This window comes from Oryctolagus cuniculus, chromosome 5 (genome assembly GCF_051225735.1).
Source record: "Oryctolagus cuniculus isolate XC-2025 breed Fujian yellow rabbit chromosome 5, ASM5122573v1, whole genome shotgun sequence".
In the NCBI taxonomy this organism is placed as follows: Eukaryota; Metazoa; Chordata; class Mammalia; order Lagomorpha; family Leporidae; genus Oryctolagus; species Oryctolagus cuniculus.
In genome coordinates this window covers 139,450,474-139,476,823 of record NC_142871.1, presented here as the reverse complement: position 1 = coordinate 139,476,823, position 26,350 = coordinate 139,450,474, and the positions used below count along the sequence as shown (strand labels likewise).

At 52.1% G+C, this 26,350-nt stretch overlaps 1 protein-coding gene and 1 pseudogene across 2 annotated transcripts; both read right to left on the bottom strand.

Annotated features, from left to right (window-relative positions):
* Window positions 1-523: 523 nt before the first annotated feature.
* On the bottom strand, window positions 524-6,493 carry POU5F1 (POU class 5 homeobox 1). 2 transcript variants are annotated; one of them, NM_001099957.1, is made up of 5 exons: window positions 5,327-5,780; window positions 1,967-2,087; window positions 1,586-1,716; window positions 1,219-1,377; window positions 524-1,031 (listed from the first exon to the last, which is right to left on the bottom strand). In NM_001099957.1, the coding sequence occupies exons 1-5, from the start codon at window positions 5,729-5,731 to the stop codon at window positions 765-767; spliced, it is 1,083 nt and encodes a 360-aa protein (NP_001093427.1). In that variant the 5' UTR covers window positions 5,732-5,780; the 3' UTR covers window positions 524-764. The 2 variants fall into 2 exon arrangements, with proteins under 2 accessions (NP_001093427.1, XP_089188465.1); XM_089332339.1 differs by lacking the exon at window positions 5,327-5,780 and adding an exon at window positions 6,357-6,493 and having other exon boundaries at window positions 527-1,031.
* Window positions 6,494-22,122: 15,629 nt separating this feature from the next.
* On the bottom strand, window positions 22,123-23,371 carry LOC100338571 (telomeric repeat-binding factor 1 pseudogene; annotated as a pseudogene).
* Between the last annotated feature and the right edge of the window lie 2,979 nt (window positions 23,372-26,350).

Below are 26,350 nucleotides of genomic sequence, written 5' to 3'. Positions count from 1 at the left end.
AAGGCCCAGCTAGTGGCGGAGCCAGAGATGTGGGCATTTAGTGAGTCATTTGTGGACAGGGTGTACCAGATCCTTAAATGAAAACCAAATGAACCCTGGCATCCAAAAAAGGCAAAGGTGGGGACTGGGGCTATGGTGCAGCGAGCTATAAGCAGTAGCTTGCTGGCATCCTGCTGGTTTGAGTCCTTGGCTGCTTTGCTTCAGATCCAGCTCCCTACTAATGCACCTAAGAAAGAAGTAGATGATGGCCCTAATATTTGAGCCCCTGCCACCCACATGGGCAATCCCGATGGAGTTCCAAGCTCCTGGCAGCCCCAGCAGTTGCAGCCATGTGGGGGGGGGGGTAAGCTAGCATATGGAAAATCTACTCTGCCTTTTCAACCAACCAAAATTGAAAAACAAAAACACACAAGAGCCCAGGGCCACTTAGGGATGAGAGCAGTGGATCCCTCTCACTGATCGTCCCCACTCCCACCCAGCGCTTGTATTCCCAGAGGACAAATCAAAGACAAAACTGTCTTATCCGTTGTGTCTCAGGCTTCTTTATTTAAAAACAAAGTGATGTGGGGATTAAAATCAAGAGCATCATTGAACTTCACCTTCCCACCAACCAGTTCCCAAAACTCCTTGCCCCACCCTTTGTGTTTCCAATGCCTTCCATAGTGAAATAACTGAATCCCCAAAGCCCTGACTCCAGGTTCTCTCTCCCTAGCGTCTCCCCTGACCTCTGCCTCCACCCCGGGTTCCTGGGAAGGGCAGGCAGCTCAGTTTGAATGCATGGGGGAGCCCAGAGCAGGGACAGGCACAGAGGGGAAGGCTTCCCCCTCAGGGAAGGGCATTGGCGAGTACAGGGTAGCAAAGTGAGGGCTGCCATAGCCTGGGGTACCGAAATGGGGCCCTGGTGCCAGAGGAAAAGACATAGGCCCCCCTGCGAAGGGAGAGCCGGTGGCCTCAAAATCCTCTCGTTGGGAACAGTCACTGCTTGATCGTTTGCCCTTCTGGCGCCGGTTACAGAACCACACACGGACCACCTGGGAGTGGATGACAGGGAAGAGTGCTGTTAGCCTGAGCTCCGGGCGGGGGTGCGGTCTGGCTTTGCTGGGTTATCTCACCCAAAGCCCAATGGACCTCAAGTGGTCACAGGGCAGGAGACAAGCCTGGGAAGGGAAGGTAGGGACAGGGCAGGGGGAGAGATGAGCACGGGGGCAGGGCACTCACGTCTTTCTCGAGCCCCAGCTGCTGGGCGATGTGGCTGATCTGCTGCAGCGTGGGTTTCGGGCACTGCAGGAACATGTTCTCCAAGTTGCCTCTCACTCGGTTCTCAATACTCGTTCGCTTTCTCTTCCGGGCCTGCACGAGGGTCTCCGCTTTGCAAATCTGGGTGGGTGGGAAGAGAGCCACAAGGGCAGGTTTTGCACCTGCTGAGCAATAAATAGCGCACCAAGGAAGTCAGGGCCGCAGGAGCAAATGGCATCGACTGGATGTCACCAGAGCCAGAGCAGTTGAGACAGCAAGGGCCTGGCCCTGGTCCCTCTGCAGGCTGAACCGAGGCCTCGCACTCCTACAGCCCCCGTAGCAGCCTCACCTCCTGAAGGTTCTCATTGTTGTCGGCCTCCTCCACCCATTTCTGCAGCAGGGGCCGCAGCTTACACATGTTCTTGAAACTGAGTTGTAGGGCCTCGAATCGGCAGATGGTGGTTTGGCTGAACACCTTTCCTGGGAGAGGCCAGGTGAAGGAGAAAGCAATGTGAGGTGGCGGGCAGGCCCTCATGACCCAAGACCCAGGCCTTGCCGCCTCTCTCCGCCCTCCAGATCCTACCCCAGGGCCCGCCTTCCAGACCTGCTTCCAGACCTTCTCTGGGGAATGTGGAGTTTGCAGCAGAAACAAATACCCTCCCCTGGCTCCTCCTGAGTTCAAGAATGTTCCTCCCAGGGAAAATGTGGCCCCTGTAGGGTGAACACCCACCAAAGAGAACCCCCAGGGTGAGCCCCACGTCAGCCTGAGTGTAGCCCAGAGTGATCCTCTTCTGCTTCAGGAGCTTGGCAAACTGCTCGAGTTCTTTCTGTAGAGCTTTCATGTCCTGGGACTGCATTCAAAAAAAAAAAAAAAAGAAAGAAAGAGGACTCGTGAGAGCAGACGCAGACACACACACACACACACCATATACCCCCAACCTTCTCTTTCCATTCAGGGTTCAAGAATTTGACTGTAGGGGTCAACATTGTGGTGCAGCAGGTAAAGCCACTGCCTGTGATACTGGTGTCCCATATGGGCGGGAGTTTGTGTCTGAGCTACTCCACTTCCGGGCCAGCTCCCTGCTGATGCGCCTGGGAAGGCAGAATTGGAAGATAGGTTGGCCCAAGTCCTCGTGGGAGAGACCAGGATGAAGCTCCTGCCAGGTCATTGCTGCCATCTGTGGAGTGAACCAGCAATGGAAGATCTCTGTATAACTCTTTCTAATAAGATGAACAAATGTTTTTATTTTATTTGAAAAGCAGAGTTACAGAGAGGGAGACAGAGACAGAGACACCGAGAGTGAGAGAGAGAGAGAGAGAGATCTTCCATTTGCTAGTTTACTCCCCAAATAGCCGCAATGACCAGGGCTGAGCCAGGCTAAAGCCAGGAGCCAGGAGCTTCTTCTGGGTCTTCCACGTGGGTGCAGGGGCCCAAGGACTTGGGCCATCCTATTCTGTTTTCCCAGACACATTAGCAGGGAGCTAGATTGGAAGTAGGGCAGCCAGGACTCAAACCAGCGCCCATATGGGTTGCTGGTGCTGCAGGCCATGGCTTAACCTACAGAGCCACAGTGCTGACCCCATAAACAAAATCTTAAAAGAATCTGTGACCCAATGAAGTATCTCTGCCCCTCAAACATCTAGAAAGAAGATATTTACCAAGTAATTCCTCCACTTGCTGCTCAAGGCCTCTGCATATGATGAGGACTCGTCCCTCAGAAACTGGCACCTCCAGTATATGCAGGGCACCATGCAAGGTGCAAGGCAGGTTCCAGTCTCCCTGAGAGCACCTGTCGGGCTCCCTCCTGACACCTCATTTAATGCTCACAGAAGTCTCTTTGACTCAAGTGACTCCTACTCTGAGAAAGTTTTGAGACTAGTGAAAGAGTACCATGTCTGATTCTAGACTTAATACACTTTCCTCAGCTTGTCCCAAGGTCCCACAAACCATGGCATGGCATGTGCATACACAAGCAAACATACCACCAAAAGTCCTGGGTGTCCCAAGAGGCATGACTGAAAATACTTTGTATACAATGTTCATGGAAACACCGAATGACATACTTGGTACTCGATTTCAACAAAAAACCCGATTGCTCTTATTTTTACTCTCTTTCTGCAAATAGCAAGGCATCCTCATTGGTCAATGCAAGATTTATTGAGCACCTTCTTTAAGCCAGCGACTACACAAAGCAGACAAATAGCCTGATATCTCCGGGAGCTTCCGTTTAAGGTGGACACAAACAATTATTATCCCACACGACAGAAGTGCTGTGGGGAAGGAGGGCACGGGGAGTCGATAAGGGCAAGAGCAGGGAAGTATGAGGTTGACAATCTTCAAAGATATCCAGGGGTGCTATAAGGCACCTCAAGTGACAAAGCCCTGAGTGTCCCTTGCAGCCCCAGGAAGGGTAGGACAGGGGAATGGCTGAGCAAAGGTGGTGGGGCAGGGGACCTGCACAAGTCCTGGGAATCCTGCAACTCTGGGTTACTCAGTGCAATGGTAACTCGCATTTTAAAGCAGTGGGGTCTAGCTGATGTGTTGGCAGCACACTGTAAGGAATCCACAAGGTGTAATTTGGGAGGCTTCAGCATAATGGTGACTGGGACCAGGAGGGTAGATGCAACTGATTTAGGAAGTGCAAGGAAAGGTAAGATAGTAGTTTCCTAAGGGTCAGGGCAGGAGGTGAAAGAAACTGAAAAGGATAGGTTTTGGCCTTGAGCTACAGCACGGTGGGGTGGGGCAGTTCAGGGAGCCGTCCATGCAGGAGGTAGAAAATGCGGCAGTCACCAGAGGTCTAAATGTTAAGTATTTAAGCCTCAGGGATGGGGTGGGGTGGGGTGGGGGTGGGTGACAGGAAGGAAGGGGAGAGAGAGCACCTGAGGTTGAAAGACTAAGCCTGGGGCCACTGCCTTGGTAGCTGAGCCAGCCAAGGTAGCAGCCAGGGAGAAAAATCAAGGGCTGCTCCAATCCTGAAAGCCTTTAGGAAAATGTTTCAATGGACATGGATAGTTAGCACATCCAAGCACTCATTTTTATTTCCAGCTCTTGCTCAGCCCACGACTGAAGCCTGGGAATGCCCTCTCCCCTGTCTTCTCAGCTTTTCCAAATCCTATTGTGAGCATGTGGAATCAATCCCAGCCTCACCACTTAGCACCGAAGACCCGTGAAACAGGCCAATAGCACGCCCTCTGAGATGTAAGGATAAGGGTGTGCAGCTAGCGCACAGCCAGGCGCACGGCAAAGGGTCCGCGCCCGGCGGCCATTGTTGTTACCAGCCACCCCTGCAGACAGTCTGCAGTGCCCGGTTGCGCTAGGACCCCTCACACCTTCTGCGAGGCCCACAGGCCTTGGCCTTGATCTCAGCTGGCTCACACCTGCCCCTCGGGAGCACTGGAAGCCACATCCCTCTCCACTGCGGAATGGCCCGGAGACAACTGCTCATTTTTCTTGTTTACGACTTAGTGGAACAGAGTCTGAAGTCAATCAGAATCGGTACACATCCAGAACTCTCCCAGGAGGCTGCCAGGCTGTGCATTCAAGTAAACGGTGACTCCGGGGCCCCAGGCGGCACAGCCTCAAACTTGATGGAAGTAAAACCAAGTCCACAGAGCCCGAAAAGGAGCTGCTATCAGAAGCCAGTCACACCCTACACTTTGAGGAACAACCGTTCTGGGAGGGTTAAGCACTGTTTTCACCCTCAGGCAATCCTCAACCCTCAGGCCAAGATGCCGGGGCCTGACAAGGATTACGTCTTCCAGAAGGTCTAAGAGTGCCAAGAAGAAGGGGTTCGAGCAACCCCCAAGCTGGGTGAGTGGCCTGACCTTGGACAGGCCTCACAAGGGCCAGGCCGGAGCAGGGGGCCAGCCTGGACCAACTTCTGCAACTCCTCGGCTGCACTGGCCTCCCCAGATTGCCTCAACCGCCCCAGGCCTGCCTGCTGCCACCGTGCACTCCCCCTGCCCAGGGCCGACCCCTCCCTGCTCCCCGTCTTGGGTCCCAGGCCGGACAGCTGCAGGTGACCACCTCCCGCTCTCACAGCCCCCCTGGCCACCTTCCCGCTCCCCATTCCGTCTGCAGCTCACTCGCCTCCTCGGGGGTTTGCTCCAGCTTCTCCTTCTCCAGCTTCACGGCACCAAGAGGCGCAGCGCAGGGCTCAGGGGAGGGCCCCTCCGACAGGCTCCCCGCGCCGGCCCCTGCCTCGCCCTCCGGCTGAGAGGTCTCCAGGCCGCCCTGAGGCACGAGGCCCACGGCGAGCTGCGGGGCGCAGTGCGCCATCGCTCCGCAGAAGTCATACGGCGGCGGGCACGGGGGAATCCCCCACACCTCGGCGCCCGGTGCAACCCCGGGCCCGATGGCGGGCCCACCGGGAGGGCCTTGGAAGCTCAGCCAGGTCCGGGGGTCCACCCAGCCTGGCTCCGGCCCTCCAGGCCCATCGCCGCCGCCGCCCGGCGGGGGCGAGAAGGCGAAGTCTGAGGCCAGGTGTCCCGCCATGGGGGAAGGAGGGCGCCCCGCACCGGGGGCCTGGTGAAATAAGGGCTGGCCAGGAGACTGCCCCACACCTCTCTCCCTCCGCAATCCCACCCACTAGCCTTGACCTCTGGCCCCGCCCCCTGGGTGGGTGGAGGAGAAGGTGTTGGGGGTGGGAGAAACTGAGGCGAGGGATATTTGCCTGGTTGGCGGCGACGTCTGAGCCAGAGCTGGGCGCCCCTCTGAGCCCTTGGAGATTTTCACTTTCAACTCACAACAAGCTGCCCGGCCGTCGGCGGGGCCCAGCCGTCTGGGGTCCCTTCCACCGCATCCCGGATACCCCGGCTCTGCCCCCTCCCTGGGGGAGCTCTTCACTTCTGAAACACGGCCCCTCGCAAGTCACTAAGAGCACCAGGCTCACTGGCCAGCTGGCTTCTGAACCCCTTCCAGAAACCCCGCAATCCTTTGGAGATCTTGACCAAGTCTTGCCACCACCCCGCAGCCCCCAGTGCCGGTGGCCCACCTGCCAACTCCCTTCTCGGAGGCAGATGGCCAGGCCAGGGTGTTTTATGCCACCAGCCTTGGGGCTCCCCTCTTGGCTCCGGGGTTGAGCCCCACTTCAACATGGAGCACCAGGCAATGGACCTACCAGGCCTGTGTTTCCCAACCTTTGTCCAGACAGAAGGAGCTGACCCAGTCTCAGGGGACGCTCACTGCAAGTCCTGTACCCAGGCCCCCGGCCCCCTAGCTCTCCAGGGGCTCCCAGTTCTCCCTCCCCCACTTCTACAGCCCAGGCCTCCAGCCCTAGGCCTGGGTGGGGAAAATCAAGGGAGAGGGTGCGTGTCGAGAAAAAAAAATCTGACTTCAGGTTCAAAGAGGCCTGGGAGGGACTGGGGGAAGGGGCAGGACAATGGCCTTGGCTGGACAATCCCGGTCCCCAGAGGGGGCAGCGCTAACCCTAAACAAGTGCTCAACCCTTGAATGGGCCTTGGATGGCTCCCCTGGGGACAGCTTCCTGCCCCCCCACCCCCTCGGCCCCAATCCCCTCTCACGGAATCCCTAGTCCAAGGGCCTAAAAGGAGCTCCAGCAGACCCCCTGCCCCAGCCTCTCTGAGACTCAGCCTCAGTCGGGCACCAGGGGCCCCCCATGGGGAGCTAGGTATCCAACTCCCTCTTCCTCTGGGGGGAGTCAGGTGTCCAGCCTTGCCCAACACCCACCCTGCCCCCAGGCCCTCAGGCCGTGGGATGCGCTTTGTCTGGGGTGGGAGGGGTGGCTGGCTGGCGGAAAGTTACTGAGGAGGCCGAGAGCGATTTGGGGGAGGGGGTGCAGGAAGCCAGCCCAGAGCTTTCCTTTGGTGTGGACTTTTCGGGGCCTGGGCTTTCCAGAGAGCTCAAGCTGACTGGCTTAGGGCTTGATCCTGTTTGCAAGAGAATAGTCCTCAGATCGCCTGTCTGCTGGGAATGGTGTTTGTCTGTCTACCCCACAACAGGCTCCGGGCCACAGCTCCCCACAGCTTGAAAGGCCAGAACCCAGACCCTGGGGAAGAGGGCCTCTGTCCCCTGCCAACCCCCACCCGAAGGCACCTCCTCCTGTTGGGCTCTAGTCTGGCCCCGTCTGGGCTGCTGGCTGGGGTCAATGGCCCTGTCAGGCTTCTGAGGGGCTGGGTGGCCTGGCTCTGTCTGCTTGGTGGTGTCCGTGAGTCTTCGACGCCCGTTCCCTTCTCCCTCTCCGAGTGTGTGTGTCACGCGGCCCACCTCCCACGTGCACCATCTGTGGGACAACCGGCCAGTCTCAAGCACTTCAGTCCCATAGGTGTACTTGAAGTTCTACAGGGCAGTGCCGCTGGAGCTGTGCCCACCTGCAGCCGGGAACTGCCCCAGAGGCAGGTAGCTTAAGGTGGGGGTGGAGGGACAGGTTTTGGAACTGGAGGGGCCCCTCCCCAGCCATCTCCGAAACCCCGGGACACGGCCCTCCCAGCACCTTTGTCATGCATTTATCTGCTGTCTGCGTACAAGACGGCCTCCCGGAGGAGGGGGAGGGGTAGGCTGACCGCCCCAAGGGCAGAGCTCTTTAGCTTGTCCCCCCCCCCCCATAGGCTCCTGCCCAGCCAGCCCAGAGCCCTGGGGTCCTCCTCCACAATTTCCCCACTCCTCACTACCCTCTTGCTTCTCTCTCTTTTTTTTTAAACATAGTATTTTTTTCTCATTTTTGAGATAACGCAGTTTCAATTTGCATTATAACCAAAGGCTTAATTCTCTGCTAAATAAAGAGTTCCACAAATAAAAAGTAGAAAAGACCATAGTTCACCAGGAAAACAGGCGAGGGTTATAAACAATAATTGAATGAAAAGATGTTCAATTTCACTTGCATACGGTAAAACTGTAGTACTAGAGAATTGTCAGCAATTCCATGAAGGTTTAAAACAAAATTGACAAAATGCTCTGTTTGCAACAAAACTGATACACAACAGGCATTTCTTTCTTTTTTTGTTTTTGTTTATTGTTTTAAAATTTTAGCTCCCACATATAAGGGAGAACATGGGATGTTTATTTCACTCAATAGGATATCCTCCAATTGCAACCATTTCGATGCAGGTGGTAGAATTTCATTCTTTTTTTATAGCTGAATAATATTCGTGTGTGTGTGTGTGTGTGTGTGTGTGTGTGTGTATTTATCACATTTTCTTTATCCATACAACTGATGATGGACACCTCGGTTGATTCCATATTTTGGGCTGTTGTGTACACAGCTGCTATAAACATGCTGGTGCACCTCTTGCTTCTTAGATAATAATTTATAGCTGCTCTAGGTAGTAGTTTCTGGCCTGCACAAGAGACACACTCCCAGAGGGACCCAGTGCAGGGTTGGTGGCTGGGCCTCTGGCTGCCTGTGACTGGACATCTGAGCCAGGTCAGACCAGTACATCCAGGCCCTTTGGTCCTGGAAACGGAACATCAAGTGAAATATATGTGAAGTCCTAGCTGATCCCATCCTGGATTGCCCAGGGCCCACAGGCAGCTGAGACCCGCTCCCTCCCCTCCCCACCCTTTTTAGGCCTGAAGGGCGGGAGGCTTCACTTCTGCCAAAGCCAGCTCTCCCCAGGCCTGGCCCAGTAGCCTTGGCCCTGTGGGCCCTGGAGGAGAAGGGAAGCTGGGCTGAGGCGGCAGACCTGGCTCTTTGAGTCTCCTGGGTCTTAAAGAGACACCAAAAACCCTCCCGGAACTGATGAGGGGGTGGGCGCTGTGGCACAGCAGGTGCAGCCAATCCTTGGAACACCCACGTCCCATATTGCAGAGCTGATGAGGGTTGAGTCCCTCAGCTGCTTCAGATCCAGCCTCCAGCGAATGCGCACCCTGGGAGGCAGCAGGTGATGACTCAGGTCCCTGGGTCCCTGCCAGCCACGTGGGAGGCCCAGGTGGAATTCCTGCTTCCTGGCTTTGGCTTGACCATCGTGGCCATTTGGGGAGTGAATCAGCAGACAGAAGATATCTTTCTTTTTCTTTTTCTTTTTTTTTTTTTTTTTTTTTGACAGGCAGAGTGGACAGTGAGAGAGAGAGACATAGAGAGAAAGGTCTTCCTTTGCCGTTGGTTCACCCTCCAATGGCCGCCGCTGTAGCCGGCGCACCGCGCTGATCCTGGCAGGAGCCAGGAGCCAGGTGCTTTTCCTGGTCTCCCATGGGGTGCAGGGCCCAAGCACCTGGGCCATCCTCCACTGCACTCCCTGGCCATAGCAGAGAGCTGGCCTGGAAGAGGGGCAACCGGGACAGAATCCGGCGCCCCAACCGGGACTAGAACCCGGTGTGCCGGCGCCGCTAGGTGGAGGATTAGCCTATTGAGCCACGGCGCCGGCTGATATCTTTCTTTTTCTCTCCTCTGCCAATCTGACCTTTCGAGTAAATAAAATATTTTTTAAAAAAATGGGGGAGGCCCAGCACTGTGGCATAATGGGTAAAGCCGCTCACTGCCTGTAACACTGGCATCCCATATAGGCGCGGGTTCGAGTCCCAGCTGCTCCACTTCCGATCCAGCTCCCTGGTAAAGTGTCTGGGAAAGAAATGGAAGATGGCCTGAGTGCTTGGGCCCCTGCACCCACATGAAAGACCCAGAGGAAGATCTAGGCTCCAGGCTTCGGATCGGCCCAGGCCAGGTCTGGTCATTGTAACCATTTGGGGAGTGAACCAGTGGATGGAAGACCTCTCTCTATACCTCTACCTCTGCCTCTCTATAACTCTGACTTTCAAATAAATAAATCTTTAAAAAACAAAAACAAAAACAATATGTGCTTATAAACACTCCACACCCACCTTTACTGTAGTTCAATGTCAAGGCCCTTCACAGAGCATTGCTGGGAGGCCCAGGAAGGGCAGGTGAGGGCTGTCATTCACTACACTGCAGAAAGGTGTGGCGAGTGGGCCCAGCCATTGCCTGGCTGGAAGACCAGCTGAAAGGCCCCGGTGGGGTCTGAGCAAGGCTAGGCTAGGAAACCACTTATTTTGAGTTCTGGGTTCTGCCAGTCTGAAGGTCAAAGAGAGGGAGTGAAGGGTCAGGCTTGGCCCCCTTGGGAGATGTTCTCCCTTGATCTCATTGTACACAGCTTCCCCTGCTCACCTCACACCCGCCCTCCGCTTCTCTGACCTCCCACATGGGGCCTGCCAACTGAGGTCTTTTCTCTCCACATCCAGGCACTGCCCCCACACGGAAGAGTCTGCAGGGGAAGTGAGAGTAAGAGGGGTAGGGCAGCCAGGAGAATGGTCAAGAGTAAACCAAGAGTCCCCAGCCAGGGTTCTAGGCCCTGGCTCTGACTCCCAGCTAACAGCACCACCCATTCTGTGCCTGTTCCTCATCTGCCAAGAAGAATCGGAGTGTGGGCATTTGGTGTAGCGGCAGAGGCAGCGTCTGGGGCACCTGTATCGCATATGAGAGTGCTGGTTCGAGGTCCACTTCTGATCCAGTTTTCTACTCTCGGACATCCTGGGAGGCAGCAGGTGTTGGCTGAAGTGGTTGGGTCCCTGCCATACAATCCAGGGAGGCCTGGATTGAGTTCCTGGGTCCTGGTTTTAGCCCGGAGCAGTCCAGCATTTGGGGAGTGAATCAGCAGATGAAAGATCTCTGTCTCTCTTTGTTTCTCTTTCAATAAAAATGAAAATAATTTTTTTACAAAGAGAAATTGGAATAAATGAGCCCTAAATTTCCTTTCCAACTAAATTGTCCCCATGCATCATCCTATCAACCTTTATCTCTCACTAGCATGGGAACACAGATTCTTCTCTCTACACCTGCAAAGAGACTGGGGTAGGAGAGGTGGGAGAGAGGAGATGCAGTGAGATGTTGGTACAAGCCCCTGAACCTACCTCCGATATCCAAGTAGCCCTCCAACTTCTCATGAAGAAGAAAGCAGGGGTGGGGGGGGACTGGCTTTGGGGCACAGTGGGTTAAGATGCCAGCATCCCAAATCAGAGCACTAGTTCCAGTCACAGCTGCTCCACTTCTGATCTGGCTTCCTGCTAATGTGCCTGGGAAAGCAGCAGAAGTGATTCAAGAGCTTGGGCTCCTGCCATCCACATGGGAGTCCTGGATGGAGTTCCTAAATCCTGGTTTGGGCCTGGGCCAGCCCTGGCTATTGCAGCCATTTGAGGAGTGAATTAGTGATGGAACTCTCTCTCTCTCTCTCTCTCTCTCTCCCTGCAGAGGCCACAAGCCCAGGGAAGATACAGACTGGGGCACTCACCAAGGGGAGCCTCTGTAGGACAAGAGACTCTGGCTGCCAACAGACCAGTGGCCAGCTGGCTATGCACCTGAGGTCTTGCTGAGACCAGCATTGGCCTGGGATCTCTGAGTACAGCTGGCTCTGAGCAGTGCCATTCCCCCAGGGCAGCCCATCTCTCAGTTAGATTCCCTCCTACTGGAGGCTAGAAGCCGAAAGCCCACATGTGGGTTGGGGCTCCCTTCCTGGGGCTGAGGGTCGGGAGGGGCAGGGAGCAGGGAGTGACAAAAGGAGACCTCAAGCTCCCCTAGACCAGGAGAAACTCACTGCCTCTCGTCTTGCCAAACTGCTGTGTGTCCTCCATAGCAGGGCTGGGTGGCCACCCTGGCACCATTCCCACTGCACCCTGTGGTGACTGTTGGTGACGCCCCACTCTGGGTCAGACCTTGAACTTCTGGAGAAAGCGTCCACCAGGCACAAGTAAGAGAAGGAAAGCAGCAAGGCTAGGCAGGTAGGAGATGGAACTGTGCACACAGGTAAGGAGATGGGGTCCGAGGCTGGCTGAGCGGCCGGTCACCCCCTCCCACCCTGCATGTCCTCACTCCTCCGCCTGCATTTGTCACATCTATCCTGCCTGGGCCCTGCCCTGGCTTCCAGGTGTTTCCAGGGGGTGGACACAGCTCGGGGTTGGGAAGGCATGTCCCTCTCCTTCTCTCCTCTGTAGTCCTGCTTGCTTCTGGCTTGCATTCGCTGGAAGTGAAAGACTGAGGTGCGCTGGAAGGAAATCCTGGCCTTCAGAGTTGCATGACTAGTGCCTCAGGGGCTGTGGTTCCCCACCAACTCACAGACCACCTTGGTCTGGAGGATGTGTGACTCTGAAGTGCCAAAGCCCCAGAACTCCAAAGTTGCAAGAAAGCAAAATAGAAGCTCTCTCTACCTCCACCCCAACACCTCCCAAAATGCCTGGAATTCCCTTCTATGCCTGATAAACCCTCATTCACAGGGACATAGCTTCTCTCTGAGCACAGCCCCAGCAAAGTCACACTCACTCCGCCCTCCATTCCCCGCCACCACAAGCAAGCGGCTCCCTCCTGTGTTCCCAGTTTGCATTGCTCCTGCTCAGTCTCATCAGCTATACACCCACAGCTTGACGAGACCTCCCGCCATCCGGGACTTATCGCCTGCGCCCAGCCTGCTGTCATGTTTAAGTCTCAGATCTCAGTGTCATCCGCTGGCTATATGCCTGTGCCAAATGCAACTGAATGGCCCCAGGCCTCCATTCCTCATCTGGGCACTGGAGATAATAACAGTCCTTGCCACACAAGGAAAGATCTAATGAGATAATGCATGCAACTGTGGATGCAAAATCTGTTCATTAGAATTCAAGATCTGAGGGCTGCTACTGTAATGTGTATTACTGAGAATAGCGCAATGAGCAGCACTTAGTAGGCCCCCAGGTATTTTATTTATTTATTTATTTACTTACTTACTTACTTACTTATTTTAAAGATTTGTTTATTTGAAAGTCAGAATTACACGGACAGAGGAGAGGTGGGGTGGTCTTCCATCCACTGGTTCACTTCCCAATTGGCTGCAACGGCTGGAGCTACGCCAATCTGAAGCCAGGAGCTTCTTCTGAGTCTCCCACGTGGGTGCAAGGGCCCAAGCATTTGGGCCATCTTCCACTGCTTTCCCAGGTCATAGCAGAGAGCTGGATTGGAAATGGAGCAGCCGGGACTCAAACTGGCTCCCATATGGGATGCTGGCACTGCAGGCCACGGCTTTACCCACTACGCCATAGCACCAGCCCTACTCCCAGGTATTTTCTAGATAAAAAAAAAAAAAAAAAAGGATGTAAGCTAGCAACACGCATTTCTCAGGACCCTGATCAGGTCGCCAGGGGTCCTATAGCTACTGGTGGGGATGGTGGGGGGTGGGGGGTGGAAATGTCAGAAAAAGGCCAGTTATTTAGTTATTTCCCAGCTAGCTCCTGGACTTGGAAAACATGAATAATTTATATGTTATATGGATACTGGAAATATATATATATACATATACATATATATATGGCTTAGAGTCTATGGCTAATTGCTTAAAGACCTACTCCTAGACCGGGGAAAGGGTGGGGATCTTTCCCACAGCAGTGTCTGGTCCTCTTGGCTGCACCGGCTAAGTAACCCTATTTGGCCCAGGGCAGAAATCCCCCAGAGAGGAGGAGACAGCACGCGGATCTCAGTGGAGGGGTTTTGTATCCCGATGCCTAGCACAGTGTCCTGCACAGAGCTGAATAATAAAAAAATCTTGGTTGAACAATAATGAATTCACTTCCCAATCTCTAGGCCTCAGTGAGTTCCTCCTCTCTGTCCCTCGCTCCTCCTGAGCCCCCGACTCCAGCCACCTCTGCATTGATTGTTCCTGAAGATGAGGACAAGTACCAGGCTCCACTTCCATGGGAGATCTTGCCCCTACCCGGGCCTCGGACCCCAGCCTGGGACAAGGATGCCTGTGGCCCTGCCCTTCTGCTTTCCTGGTGGCACCGTAAGGAAGGCAGGGCATCCAAGCAGCCTGTGACATCGTAGGGGCTTGCCCAGGGCTGGGCTGGGACAGAGCAGTGACGTTCAGGGCAGGAAATGTGTTGCTGAGGGTAAAATAAATGGTGGGAAGACGTATAGCCTGGGAGAAAGGCAAGGCCCACAAGGCTCCTGTGAGGTGAGGCTGTATGGCTATTTTTCAGGGCACAAAGGGTGGGCAGAGGGAAGGGGAGTGAAAATGGAAGGGGAAAGCGTGTCCCCGCAGGGTCTCATGCAGGCTCACAGTATTACCTGGTGCTGACGCCAAATCTCTAAATCCACACACTTCACATCTGTATGTTCAACCACACATTGCTCATTATTTTGAACATTTATTATTTATTTAAAAGAGTTACAGAGAGAAAAGAAGACACACAGAGGGAGCGAAGGAGGGAGGGAGGGAAGGAGTGGCGGGGGGAGAGAGAGAGATATCTTGCATCTGCTGGTGCACTCCCCAAATGGTGGCAATAGCCAGGGTTGGGCCAGGCCGAAGCCGGGAGCCACAGCTTCCTCCAGTCTCTCACATGGCAGCAGGGACCCAAACACTTGAGCCACCCTCCACTGCTTCCCCGGGTATGTTAGCAGGGAGCTGGACTGGAGCAGCTGAAATTTGAATTGGCACCCAAATAGGATGTGGGTGTCACAGGTGGCAGTTTTCCCTGCTACATCACAACACCGGCCCTGGCCATATAATATATGTTTTTCTTTTTACATTTTTATTAATTTTTATATTATTTTATTTTCACATTTTATTCACTCCCATAATGTCTGCAAGAGTCGGGGCAGGGCCAGGCCAAAGCCAGGAACCTGGAACTCAATCCAGGCATCCTACTCTTGAGCAACAACATGACACACAGTAGCAGGAAGCTAGAATCAGAATCAGAGCTGCGACTTGAACTCAGGCAACCCGATGGGGAATGCAGGTGTTCCAAGCAAAATCTTTCTTCTTTTTTTTTTTTTTTAATTTTTTTTTTTTTGACAGGCAGAGTGGACAGTGAGAGAGAGAGACAGAGAGAAAGGTCTTCCTTTACCATTGGTTCACCCTCCAATGGCCACCATGGCCGACGAGCTGCGGCTGGCGCACCGCGCAGATCCGAAGCCGGGAGCCAGGTGCTTCTCCTGGTCTCCCATGGGGTGCAGGGCCCAAGGACTTGGGCTGTCCTCCACTGCACTCCGTGGCCACAGCAGAGAGCTGGCCTGGAAGAGGGGCAACCGGGACAGAATCCGGTGCCCCGACCGGGACTAGAACCTGGTGTGCCAGCACCTCAAGGCGGAGGATTAGCCTATTGACGGCCCCAAGCGGAATCTTAAACGTGCACCCTGTTTTTATTTATTTATTTATATTTGAGGCAGAGAGTGAATCAGCTGGCCTATGTTTCTTAAAATCTATTTTCATCTAATTGAAGGCAAAGTGACCAGGCAGAGTTGGGCTGGGGGGAGAGACTGGTCTTCCACCCACTGAATCACTTCCCAAACACCCACATCAGCTGAAGCCAGGAGCTCAGAACTCCGTCCAGGTCTCCCATGTGAGCAGCAGGGGCCCGAGGACTTGAGCCACGAGCCTCAGCTTCCAAGATCTCATCATCAGGAAACTGGATGAGACGGGCAGAGTACCCAGGACTTGAACCAGCACTGCATTATGGGATGGGAGTGTGACAGGCAGTGGCTTAGCACACCATACTGCATGGCCAGCACCTGCCCCAGCAGAAATTTTAAAATGTGCTTTAAACAACCATAGCTGACATTCTTTGTTTCTTTTCAGAAACACCTCCTATTAGATGCACTCCTTTTTTCGAGCAAGCTGCCAGGTCAGTGGTCCTCCTCTACTTCCCCAGCCCTCCCTTTGAATATTTCAATTGGTTTTTTTAAAGCAACATCTATTATCTTAGAATATTATCATAAAAAAAGCCATAGTCCCTCCCACACCCCCATCCCCAGATAAACACTCTTGATATTCTTCTGGGTTATTTTTTCATGACGTTTGTAACCTGTGTTAAACAAAAAAGGAGATTGTATTGTTGGGTAACTTCTTTAGGCCCTCACTTGGTAAATACACGTCTCACCAAACCTTGCTTTTGTCCACCCACCCCCACCCCACATGACACTGAGGTCACCCCACTTGCGGACCCTCCCCACCCCCGAGCCAGGAACTCTGCGCAGCCTTGGTCTGCTGTGGCCTCCTGGCAGCCTGTGAACCCTGACTTCTCTCCTCCCCTGGGAGCCGAGTCCTCACCCTCCTCCAGTGGCTTCAGGGACCCAGCAGGGACAAGATCAGCTTCCCTGAGTCCCTGTCTCGGCCCCACCTCTGCTAACTTGCAAGACCTGCCTGGAGGGGCCAACTCACTTCCGATGTCAGCATCCTGCTCTTTCCCAGGCAGCACCCGCCAGCTGCCACCACAGGGCTGCTCGCGGCCCTTTCCCAACTCAAGTCCCATCACTTCACTCCCTGCCTGAGACCCTCCCCACTGCCTCCAGGAGCAGTCCAGTTCCTGGCCTAGCTCATGTCAGAAACTGGCACCTGCCTACGATCTGGAATCAGAGAGAGTGGGCTGGGAAAGGTTAGCTAATGGGTACATACTAAGTTATAATCAGAGAAAGGAGTTCTGGTGTTTGACTGCATAGTAGGGTGACTACAGGAAATGATAATACACCATATATATAAGCTAGAAGAATTAATGTTGAAATTTTTTTTTTATTTAAAGATTGATTTCCGGGTCGGTGCTGTGGTGTAGCAGGTGAAGCCACCTGCAGTACCAGCATCCCATATGGGCACCTGTTTCAAGACCTGGCTGCTCCACTTCCCATCCAGCTCTCTGTTATGGCCTGGGAAAGCAGTGGAAGACGGCCCAAGTGCTTGGGCCCCTGCACCCACATGGGAGACCCAGAAGAAGCTCCTAGCTCCTGATTTTGGATAGGCCCAGCTCTGGCCATGATGGTCATCTGGGGGAGTGAACCAGCAGATGGGAGGGATTTCTCTCTCATTCTCTCTGCCTGTCTGTTAACTCTGCCTTTCAAATAAATAAATCTTTTTTTTTTTTTTTTTTTTTTTTTTTTAAGATTGACTTCTTTACTTGAAAGAGAGAGAGAGAGCACGCCTCCATCTGCTGGTTCACTTCTCAAATGACTGCAACGGCTGGGGCTAAGCAAGGCTGAAGCCAGGAGCACAGAGCTCCCATGTAGCGGCAGAGGCCCAAGAACTCAGGCCATCTCCCACTGCTGGATCAGAAGTGGAACACTTGCGACCTGAAGCGGCACTCACGTCAGCGTTGCCAGCGGTGGCTTAACTTGCTGAGCCACAACACCAGCCCGGGATGCTTAATATTTCACCACGATGTATGTCTGAGAATGAAAAATGTTTGAGGAGACAGATATTTTTACCCTGATTTGGACATTACACTATGTGTATATGGTATTCCATAGGTATATAAAATTTTAATGTATCAATTAAAATTTCTTAAAAAGGGAGTGGACATTGTGGTACAGCAGATTAAACTGCTGCTTGGGATCTCGTAGTGCCTGGGAGTGCCTGGGATAGAATTGCACCTGTTTCAGATCCAGCTTCCTACTAATGCACCTGGGAGGCTGCAGATGACGGCCCAGGGACTTGGGTTCCTGCCACCCACCTGGGACACCCAGACTGAGTTCTCCCTCTTGGTCCAGCCCCAGCTATTGTGACCATTTGGGGACTGAGTCAGTAGATGGAAGACATGGTTGTCTCCCCCTTCCAACCTGTTGTTGCTCTCAGTCACTCTTTCAAATAAACAAACTAAAAAAAGAAAATAATTTTAGAAAAGGAGGAAGAAAAAAAGGCCCCAAATTGACATCTCTCACTCAACAACATACCAGCTGTGTGAATGTAGGGCATGTATGATTTCTTTTTTAAGATTTATTTGTTTATTTATTTTTAAAGACTATTTGTTAATTTGAAAGGCAGAGTTACAGAGAAAGAGAAAGATCTTCTATCCGCTGGTTCACTCCCCAAATGGCTGCAACCGCTACAGCTGAGCCGATCTGCAGCCAGGAGCTTCTTCCAGGTCTCCCATGCAGGTGCAGGGGCCCAGGTGCTTGGGCCACCTTCTACTGCTTTCCCAGGCCATAGTAGAGAGTTGGATAGGAAATGAAGCAGCTGGGTCTCGAACCAGCGTCCATATGGGATGTCTGCCCTGCAGGCAGTGGCTTTACTGGCTATGTCCCAGCGCCGACCCCATGTATAAATTTCTAAGCCTCCTGTTAGCCATAACTCAGGAAAGTAGGACCTGCCATGGAGGAATATGGCTGACACTCAGCAGTTTACTGTTAGTAAATACCCTGAACGTAGTGACGCTGTGGGAACCGCAACACTCGGATTCACCTGGTGCCACCGATCCCCAGTTCTGCAGCTCTACCTGCGGGTCCCAGAAGTGCCACCCCCTGCCCTTATCTTCCAAGAAGGCCTGCCAGCCACCCCTGCTCAAGCCTTTCCCTCTCGAGCACCCCTCCCTGGGGTAGGCCTCACTTCAGGGCCTGCCCCGCGGTTCTCCATCACCACACTGCGTATCCCCTAGGACCAGCTCTTACTCATCCTTGGGTCCACCTGGCCAAGGAGGAAGTGATTATCAGTGAGTGGATGCTGTAAAACTCAACTTCACACGCAGTTCACTGTTTACGTGTCCCAGGTCCTGGCAGGAAGTAGAGCTAACTCTAGGTAGGGGTGAATTTCAGGTTCAAGTGTGGGGAGAGGACTCGGACGGCCAGTCTCGGATGAAACCCCCTAGCCACCCCACTAGCCTGGTCTTGCCCCTAGCCAGGAAGCACCCCTAAAGCGCCCATAAAAATGACTTTCCAGTAGGGTACGCTTTCCAGAAAGGGCAGGACTCTACACAACGGAGCCCACGCACAATTCCACGCCCCTGAGGCATCGGCAGGCCTCAGGTGGTGGTGGTGGTGGTGGTGGTGGCGGTGCAGGGTCGTCAGGCCTCAGTTTCCCTGGCGGGCAGGCCTCTGGCCTTGGCTGGTCTTGGAGGGCCACGTGGAGCTCCACGCTCCCAGACTCCCGCGCTCACCGTCATGGCTTCCGGATGGAGCCATCCCTAAGCGCCTTGGCGGGATTCAGGGTTGCAGGAAGGCCCGCCCAGAGGCGAGCATCCGGCGGAAGTCCTCCCCGGGGCCTACACAGCCCGAGCCCCCTGCCTGTCCAGTCTGGGCCGGCTTCCGCCAGCCGCGTGCGGCAGGATCCGGGAGGCTCCCATTGGGCCGTCGCTTTTTGAGAGGCGGGGCTTTAGCTTTTCCTTGAACTCCATTGGACTACCTCTGGTCGCTGAAAAGGTTCGCGCCATCTTGCGTTGGCGGCTGGGCTTTAGTTCTTGCTCTGCCTCTGTGGGGAGGGCCGTGGTTCTGTGGCAGACTCCTCCCCACTAACTGAATATTATATATTTTTACAAAACCTGATTTTTAATGGGACTGGAACTGTGCCATAGCCGGGTCAGCCGCTATTTGTGGCGCTGGTGGCCCATTTGGAGGCCACTTCCATCCAGCGTCCTGCTAACATGGGAAAGCAGTGGAAGATGGCCCAAGTCCCTGGGCCCCTGCACCCCGGCGCCCCTGTGGGCAACCCGGAAGAAGCTCCTAGCTCCTGGCTTCCGGTCTGCCGAGCTCCGCCTCTTGGCGCTATCGGTAGTGCGCCAGGGAATGCAAGATCTCTGTCTCTCCCTCTCTGCCTCTGTAACGCTGCTTTTCGAATACATAAATTTTTTTTTTTAAAGAACATTCTCAATGTGAACCCATCACTGAGAAGATTTTGATGGCTATAAGATGTAAATGATAAAAACAATTTGTGCTTATTGTTACTGGTGAATAATGCAGAAATATGTCGAAGAAAAGTTAACACAGAACATGCCGCGTTTGCACCTCCAGAAAGTAACTGCATTAACAGTTGGCCTGTACCGCCCCACGTTTCTCCAATGACTGCACAAATGGGTACCCACCTGAGGGGTTTATTTTTTGCTCTCACAAAAATAAGATATAGTATCCTGATACAGCTAGCCCTGCATACATACTGGTGCAGGTTAAATGCCAACTCTTTAAAATTTCAGATTGGAAAAGCCCTTAAAAATTTTTTTACAATGCACAAATGAGTTCTTTTTTTTTTTTTTTAAGAGATTTATTTATTTGAGAGGTAGAGTTACAGAGAGAGGGAGAGACAAAGAGAAAGGTCTTCCATTTGCTGGTTCACTCCCCAAATGGCTACAATGGCCAGAGCTGAGCCGATCCAAAGCCAGGAGCTTCTTCCAGGTCTCCCACATGAGTGCAGGAGCCCAAGCACTTGAGCCATCTTCTGTTGCTTTCCCAGGCCATAGCAGAGAACTGGATTGGAAGAGGAGCAGCTGGGGTATAAACCAGTGACCACGTGGGATGCCAGAAGTGCAGACAGAGGCTTTAGCCTACACCACAGCACAGGCCCTGCACAAACTTATTTATTTGAGGGACAGAGAGAGCTTCCATCTACTGATCATTCCCTCATAGGCCCCTAACTCTGAGACTGGGTGGGGGTGAAAGTAAACGTAAGCTTCTTTATGGGTGAATAATATTCCATTGTGCTCTGGCCTTTTTTTCCAATATTTATTTATTTATTTGAGGAAGAGAGAGAGGAAGGGAGAAAGAGAGATCAGGTGCACAATATTTCATCTGCTGGCTCACTCCCCAAATGCCCAAAACAGCCTGGGCTGGCCAGGTCAAAGCCAGGAGCCTGCTACTGCACCCGAGTCCTAACTACTTGTAGGACCATCATCTGTTGCCTCCCAGGCACATTAGAAGGAAACTGGATGGGAAGCAGAGGTGGAGTTTGCTCCTGTGCACTCACATATGGGATGCATGCAGCCCAAGAGACAGCTTACGCTGCTGGACCACAGTGTCTGTCCTCTCACCTTCACATTTCTTTTTGATTTCATCCACCACCAGACATCTAGGTTGATTGCATATCTTGGCTATTGTGAATAGTTCCCCAATAAACATACAGGGCAGGTATCTCTTTCAGATGCTGATTTCTTTCTTATTTTTTTTTTAAGATTTATTTATTTATTTGAAAGCCAGAGTTACACAGAGTGGAGAGGCAGAGAAAGAGAGAGTCTTCCATCTGCTGGTTCACTCCCCAATTAGCAGCAATGGCTGGAGCTGCGCCGATCCGAAGCCAGGAGCCAGGAGCTTCTTCCAGGTCTTCCACGTGGGTGCAGGGGTCCAAGGACTTGGGCCATCTTCTACTGCTTTCCCAGGCCATAGCAGAGAGCTGGATCAGAAGAGGAGCAACCGGGACTAAAACCAGTGCCCATATGGGATGCCGGTGCTTCAGGCCAGGGCATTAACCCGCTGCACCACAGCACCGGCCCCATCAGATGCTGATTTCATTTCCCTTGTATATAAACCTGGAAGTGGGATAGCTGAATCATATGGTAGATCTATTTTTAATTTATTAAATTATCTATTTTAGAAATATTATATTTAATTATTTGAGAGGTAGAGTTACAGACAGAGAGAGGAAGAGACAGAGAGAAAGGGCTTCCTTCCACTGGTTCACTCTGCAATTGGCTGCAACATCTGGAGCCAGGAGCTTCTTCCAGGTCTCTCACATAGGTGCAGGGGCCCAAGGATTTGGGCCATCTTCTACTGCTTTCCTAGGCCACAAGCAGAGAGCTGGATTGGAAGAGGAGCAGACAGGATACGAACTGGTGCCCATATGGGATGCTGGCGCCGCATCCTCATCTCCCTTCTTCCCTCCCTTCCTCTCTTTCTTTCTCTCTCTCTCTTTCTTTCTTTCTTTCTTTTCTCTCTTACCAGGCTTTAATTTTTTATTGGAACAAAATTTAGGGGTATGAATATTGAAAGTGGCAAGGGTCAACAAATTTACATCTTATTAAAATAAAAAGATTCTTAAAGAATACAATGATAGGATATACTTTCACTCTTATGGCGCAAAACCTCCTATTAATTGACTCACAGAAAAATAATGCTTTAAACAAGAATTTTAAGACTGGTGAGTTTCAAAAAAATGTAGCATTCAAAATACTTAATTGTCCTTTTATTAGCTTTCACAAACTCATTCAGTCTTCGCAGTCTGAGCAAATCATTTTTAGTTTCTTCATAGTTCTCCATCTGTCTTTCAGCATGACACTTGTTTGGTTGTTGAATTTATAATGCAACAGTATTTTAGACCAGCTTCCCTCTCCATATTTCCTCACACCAGATCTCAAATTCTTGTCTTCTTCCCAAAGCCATGCCTGTTTTTTCCTAGGTCGTCGTTTTTTATAAGTTACTGGTTGAGTTTCTGGAACATGTGTTCTCTTTGTTTCAGTGGTTCTTCTGTTTTTTGTTTTCTCTCTCTCGCTTTGAAGAGTTTCCTCTTTCCTCTTCCTCATCAAAGTCTTCTCTCAAGCTTCTATATTTCAGCTTAGATAAGAGATTCTTGTGAGACCTCAATAAGGATACACTACCCTCTGAGGATTCAGTTACCACAGACTGTTTGTCATTAACACTTTTTCCTATATCCGAATTAGTTTCAGTTTCCATTTCAACATCATTACCATCAGATTTATCTTGAGAAGTCATTGTTTTTGCTTTTACTTACCACTATTTTTGCTGCTGCCTTCATTAGAAAGGCTGATGATTCTTCATTTAGCACACAATTCACGTGGCTCTTAATTTTCTCCAGCATGTGGTTGTAGCTGAAGTGTTGAAAAAGGAATGGAATTTGTCTTTCTGAGATATTATCATAAGCAACTTTCTTTCTAAAGACGTATAAGAGTTTGGATCTCCAAATATTCTTTCAAAGACTTCCTCTGCTTCCTTAAAATTGCCATTTCCCATACAAACAGCTATAGCCTGGATTTTAATTAAATTCTGTATTTCTTCATGAAGTTTGTCATGTTCCCTTTCAATTGAAGCCCAAATAATAAGGGCTGATTCTAAGGGTGTAATTCGTTCATCATTTTCAAATTGTGCATCCAGGGATTTTCCCACTGCAATTCTAGTCAAAAACTGACATATGTATATTATTTTCAACTGATATGCTGTTAGATTGGATAGTCCATGAATAAGAGCCTCGGCGCTGTCGCGGGTCCGATGGAAGGCCTTGGAGCCGCCATCATGGAAGGCCCGGCAAAGAGATAGGCATAGGAAATCCAGCATCCAGCCGGCAGCCACTGCCTCAGCCTCAGCCACCAGGCCTGCGTCCTCCTCCTCCTCCTCCTCCTCCTCCTCCTCCTCCTCTGGGGTCTCCTCCTGCACTTGGCATTCGAGCAGTTCCTGGCACACGAACTGTTCCTGGTCGTCTCTCGGAGTTTCTGTCATCTGCGTCTCAGGGAGTCAGCATCCTTCCTGTCAGCATGACCCCGCGGGCTCGGAGCCCCCCCTTCATCTTTCTTTCCCCCCTTCCTCTCTCCCTCCTCCCTCCCTCCCTTTCTCCCTTCTCCCTCCTCCTTCCTCCCTCCCTCCTCTCTTCTCCTCCCTCCCCCCCTTTCCCTCCCTCCTCTTTCCCCCTTCCTCTCTCCATCCTTCCCTCCTTTCTTTCTTTCCTTCTTCCTCTCTCTTCTTTCCTTTTCTAATTTATTTGAAAGACAGAGTGACAGAGAGAGAGAGAGAGAGACAGAGAGAGAGAGAGAGACAGAGAGAGAGAGAGAGAGAGTCTTCCATTCGCTGTTTCACTCCCCAAATGGTTGCAATGACCAGAGCTGGGTTGATCCGAAGCCAGGAGCCAGAAGTTTCTTCTGGGTCTCCCACCTGGGTGCAGGGGCCCAAGGACTTGGGCCATCTTCCTCTGCTTTCCCAGGCCATAGCAGAGAGCTGGGTCAGAAGTGGAGCAGCCAGGACTTGATTGGCACCCATATGGGATGCCAGCATCGCAGGCAGTGGTTTTACCTGCTTCGCCACAGCACAGGTCCCTGGGTGTGTGTCTTGAATTTGGTGAATGCCTTTCACTTTTACTAAGTATTTTTTTTCACTCTTTCCACATGTTTTTATACTTTGTATAATTTTTTTCTTGCTGAATGCATCATTCCCTTGCTTGCTTTTTGGTTAGCATTGGATATGATGCAAGTGGTTGATTTGTGCATTGCAGGATAGTGTCCCATGGTGTGAACACGCTGCAATTTCTCTCTTCCCTCTTCACTGATCTTCAGGTTCTTCCTGTTCAGACATTGCTGCAGCGAGCATCCGGGGACTGCTTTCTGTGTTTCCCTGTGAGTTCCTGGCACGTGCAGTGAGAGTGGGCTTATGGTATTTTTCCGCATGCTGCCAGTGGTTCTCTGAAGTGGTGACAGGGTCGCTGCCCACTTCCTGCCGTTAATAATCCCCCAACTTTCTACATGTCCAGTCTTCTTCCTACCACACAGGCTGCCTCTTGGTCTCTGCTGCTGGCTCTTGAGGTTGCAAACTGGGATGCTGGCGACCTCTGCCTGCTCTGCCTGTCTCCTCACTCTTCTCTCATCCACTCCCAGGATTTAAATGTCATTGCCGTATCGACGGCTCCCAGCAATTCCCATGGCTGCAGAAACAACTTTACCAAAACAGGTTCTCTCTCAACTTACAGAGGGGGTTGAAAACTAGTAGGGTTTTCGGGAAGGGGAATTTGGCAATTTCTGTTCAAATTAAAAATGCATACGGGCAGCACTGATTTCAAGGGATGTGTCCAAAAATGTCCCTGCACACCTGCAACACCTGTGAGGTGACTATATTCAAAATTGTATGTTGTGGCATTGTTTGTAAAAGCAACCAAGAGAAATGTCTGTTAATGGGGAACTGATGGACAAGCGTTGCATATGTATACAGTGGGGTATCATGAAAATTCAAAAGGAAAGGGAGATTTAGGAAGCTGTCTCTTTAAAGATTTATTTATGTATTTGAGAGGCAGAGTTACAGACAGAGAGAGAGGTCTTCCATCGGATCATTAATTCATTCAGGAAGCCAGGAGCCAGGAGCCTGTTCCAGGTATCCCACATGGGTACAGGGGTCCAAGCACTTGGGCCACTCCTGCTGCTTTCCCAGGCGAATTAGCAGGGAGCTGCATTGGAAGTGGAGCAGCCGGGACTCCAACTGACACCCACACACTTAACTCACTACACCACAGCACTGGCTCCTGTAGGAAGCTCTTGATGTTGCTCCCTGGGATGGTCTGTGTGAAACAATCTTAAAGGGAAAAGCAAGGTGTAGGAAGGCACCTGCGAAAGGGGGAAAGAAAGAACGTACACCTGGACTTTTCTGCTTGCCTGCCTGTGCATAAGGTGTCTTTGGGGGGCCGGTGCTGTGGCACAGTGGGTTAACACTCTGGCCTGAAGCACCAGCATCCCATATGGGCACCGGTTCAAGACCCAGCTGCTCCACTTCCAATCCAGCTCTCTGCTATGGCCTAGGAAAGCAATAGAAGATGGCCCAAGTCCTTGGGCCCCTGCACTTGTGTGGGAGACCCAGAAGAAGCTCCTGTCTCCTGGCTTTGGATTGGCGCAGCTCCGGTTGTTGTGGCCATCTAGGGAGTGACTCAGTGGATGGAAGACCTCTCTCTCTCTCTCTCTCTCTCTCTCTCTGCCTCTCCTCTCTCTGTGTAACTCAGACTCTCAAAAACATAAATAAATCTTTTTTAAATTTTTTTTTAAAGGCCGGCGCCGTGGCTCAATAGGCTAATCCTCCACCTTGCGGCGCCGGCACACCGGGTTCTAGTCCCGGTCGGGGCGCCGGATTCTGTCCCGGTCGCCCCTCTTCCAGGCCAGCTCTCTGCTATGGCCAGGGAGTGCAGTGGAGGATGGCCCAGGTGCTTGGGCCCTGCACCCCATGGGAGACCAGGAAAAGCACCTGGCTCCTGGCTCCTGCCAGGATCAGCGCGGTGCGCCGGCTGCAGCGGCGGCCATTGGAGGGTGAACCAACGGCAAAAGGAAGACCTTTCTCTCTGTCTCTCTCTCTCACTGTCCACTCTGCCTGTCAAAAAAAAAAAAAAAAAAAAAAAAAAAAATTTTTTTTTAAAAAAAGGTGTCCTTGGAAGAATAAGCAGGAAACATGTCAGTGATTGATGCCTATCAGGAATGGGATAGGAAGAAGAGAGGAAATTTTGAATTCTGAACCATTAAAACACAAAACAAAAAATAATTCCATGAGAGACACAATAAAAACACGCAAAAAACTCAAAATAAAAAGCTCTAGGAGCCGGCACCGTGGCTCACTAGGCTAATCCTCCGCCTTGTGGCGCCGGCACACCGGGTTCTAGTCCTGGTCGGGGCACCGGATTCTGTCCCGGTTGCCCCTCTTCCAGGCCAGCTCTCTGCTGTGGCCCGGGAGTGCAGTGGAGGATGGCCCAAGTGCTTGGGCCCTGCACCACATGGGAGACCAGGATAAGTACCTGGCTCCTGCTATCG